General features: G+C 37.4%; 1 protein-coding gene across 3 annotated transcripts in view; it reads left to right on the top strand.

Annotated features, from left to right (window-relative positions):
• The first annotated feature begins 934 nt into the window (after window positions 1-934).
• Window positions 935-2,230, top strand: part of Nplp1 (Neuropeptide-like precursor 1) — a 14,337-nt gene continuing 13,041 nt past the window's right edge. For all 3 annotated transcript variants that reach the window (XM_018020894.2, XM_018020897.2, XM_018020896.2), the window contains exon 1: window positions 935-1,081. In XM_018020894.2, the coding sequence (XP_017876383.1) occupies window positions 1,007-1,081 (75 nt within the window). In that variant the 5' untranslated portion in view covers window positions 935-1,006. The remainder of the gene's footprint in view (window positions 1,082-2,230) is intronic.

Genomic DNA, 2,230 nt, shown 5'->3' with positions numbered 1-2,230 from the left:
GAGACAAGTGATAAGCAGTTTAATTACGTCCCTCATAATATCTATGCTTACATTGCCTTAAGTGCTTTAAAATTGCTAATGAAAGAACTCGTTTCATAAGAAAGTTTTTATTTGAACACAGGAGTGAAGAAGTAGTACGACGCCAGAGCATTGTTTCAACGTTTTATCTACCCTTACAGTATCCTCGTTGAAATAAGTTCGATCTACAAATCTGAAAAAAGTAGAAAGGGGAGCGCGAAGATAAAAATTCTCTGTTAGATATTATTACATTATTTCTCTGTTATCAATTATGCAGACGTTTCATTGAAATCCTTTTTCCAATACCGCTCATCCCCATTTCCACTTATAGAACCATACAAGCTAATTCTAGGCGCGAGCGACGCGAAAATAGAAACGCGAAAAAGTTCCCGACAGCTTTCGCATATTCCCCCGTAACACGGCGCCTCAAATAAAGTCGGAGAAGGTCTTTGTCCTCGATTCAATTATGTATCAAGTATCGCTGACAATACGTCTCTGGCACTGTCCGTGTGTCTGGTTCTTGGTTGAATCAATGAGCCTTCCTCCCCCGCAGAGAAAAATTCTACAAAAATCAAAGAGAGAGAGAGCGAGAGTAAAAAAAAAGGAAAATCTGAGGGGAAGTAAAAAGTGCCAATAAAGTTTCCAGCAATAATCCACGGGGTATTATAACCGGAGTCGTGCTTAAAAATCGCATTTCTATCTTCCTTCTCTGCCGCGGTTTCCACCCCGACTCTTACCCTTCCTTTTTTTTTTTTCCTCTCCTTTTTCCAAGTAGTTCATCCTGGGCCTACACAGCACGGGAACCACGCATATTACGTGGTCCATGGACATGTACACCGTGTACAATTCGGTGTAGGTGTGCTGTATGGGGTATGGAACGCGTGCGCGGGTGAAATGACGGCTATATAAGGATGCGTACGCGTATTCAGCCGGTACTCAGATTTGGAGAACCGCATCGGACAGGACACACTGTGACAAAGTTCGCGAAATGGGCCTCACCAGAAATCACCTCGTCAGCCTCTTGCTTTACGTCATCGTCGTCAATGAATTCCGGCTTCCCCTGGTAAGTCCGCAACCCGTTTCGCATTATTCTGCGTTCTGTTCAAGGACCGTCGCACCGAACACGCGACCCTGTTTCGCGCTAACTTCTCATTTTGTGCGCGTTTTCTCTTTTGAGGATGAAACGAGTCGTTAACAGTTTTTCGCGAATGACACATGTGCAATTAATACGTAATTTTAGCAGCAATAGATCAGTCTTAATTCATTTTATTAAAAATGTCAGATTCATTGGATTATAAAAGAACATTGATTTTATTAAATTGTGGATAACTAAATTTTCACTAATGTTTTTAAATTAAAATTAGTAAAAGTCTTGAGTTCTTGTGATTCAGAGGTATAATTAACGTAGAAGCGGGGAAAGAAGAATAAATGTCTTGTGTGCGATAGGGCACCAGTGCTAAAGAGGAATTTTAGTGAATCCTACGGAAATTCTGTCGATAATTAACGTTCCTAAAAGCGATCTGATTTCTGTAATAAAGGGAATCGCTTGATCAAATGAAATTTAAGCTTGGGATACGAGTTAGTCGTTGAACCGTGCATTCATAAAGCCGAGGATTGGAAATTGGCTGTTTTTTCTCGAATTCTTCAAACGATTTCATTTTTTACAATTTTTAATTAGAGATATGTCATTCTAATTTCATAGAAATTAATACATACATGCACATATCCTATTCCATTATAAAATTTAGCAAGCAACCAATTAAAAGTCTCTTAAAATGAGTGTTTGAATAATCCATACATTATCGGGTTTTTATCTGTTCATTAAGTATTCAGAATGATCACCTCAAAAACTTTGGAAATTACAGTTTGTTTGTCGGTGGAATTAATCTGGATACTTTCCTGTGATCCACTCTGAGTAATATAACGCACGTCCTCTCTGGGAGGACGAACCCCTCTAAAAAGAAGGTCATGAATAAAAAAGTCCCTTGGAAAAGAAATCTTCAGTGGAAATTATTTTAATTAAAAAATATTGACAATGAAAGATTAATATAATGTAATATACGTATTTTAATAAAAATTACCCATTCAAAATTGTCAATTAAAAGCAAACTTACGTTCCTTACGTATTAAGAAATTAAAATGAAAACGCTTTTCAATTTCTTTAAGGATTTATTGGCTATATAGTTAATCCCAAAAGTTTATGTATTTTAGA

This window comes from Ceratina calcarata, unplaced genomic scaffold (assembly GCF_001652005.2).
Source record: "Ceratina calcarata isolate Rehan_Ccalc_2016 unplaced genomic scaffold, ASM165200v1 scaffold242, whole genome shotgun sequence".
In the NCBI taxonomy this organism is placed as follows: domain Eukaryota; kingdom Metazoa; phylum Arthropoda; class Insecta; order Hymenoptera; family Apidae; genus Ceratina; species Ceratina calcarata.
Note: the sequence above shows the minus strand (reverse complement) of the source record. Positions and strands in the feature narration are given on the sequence as shown.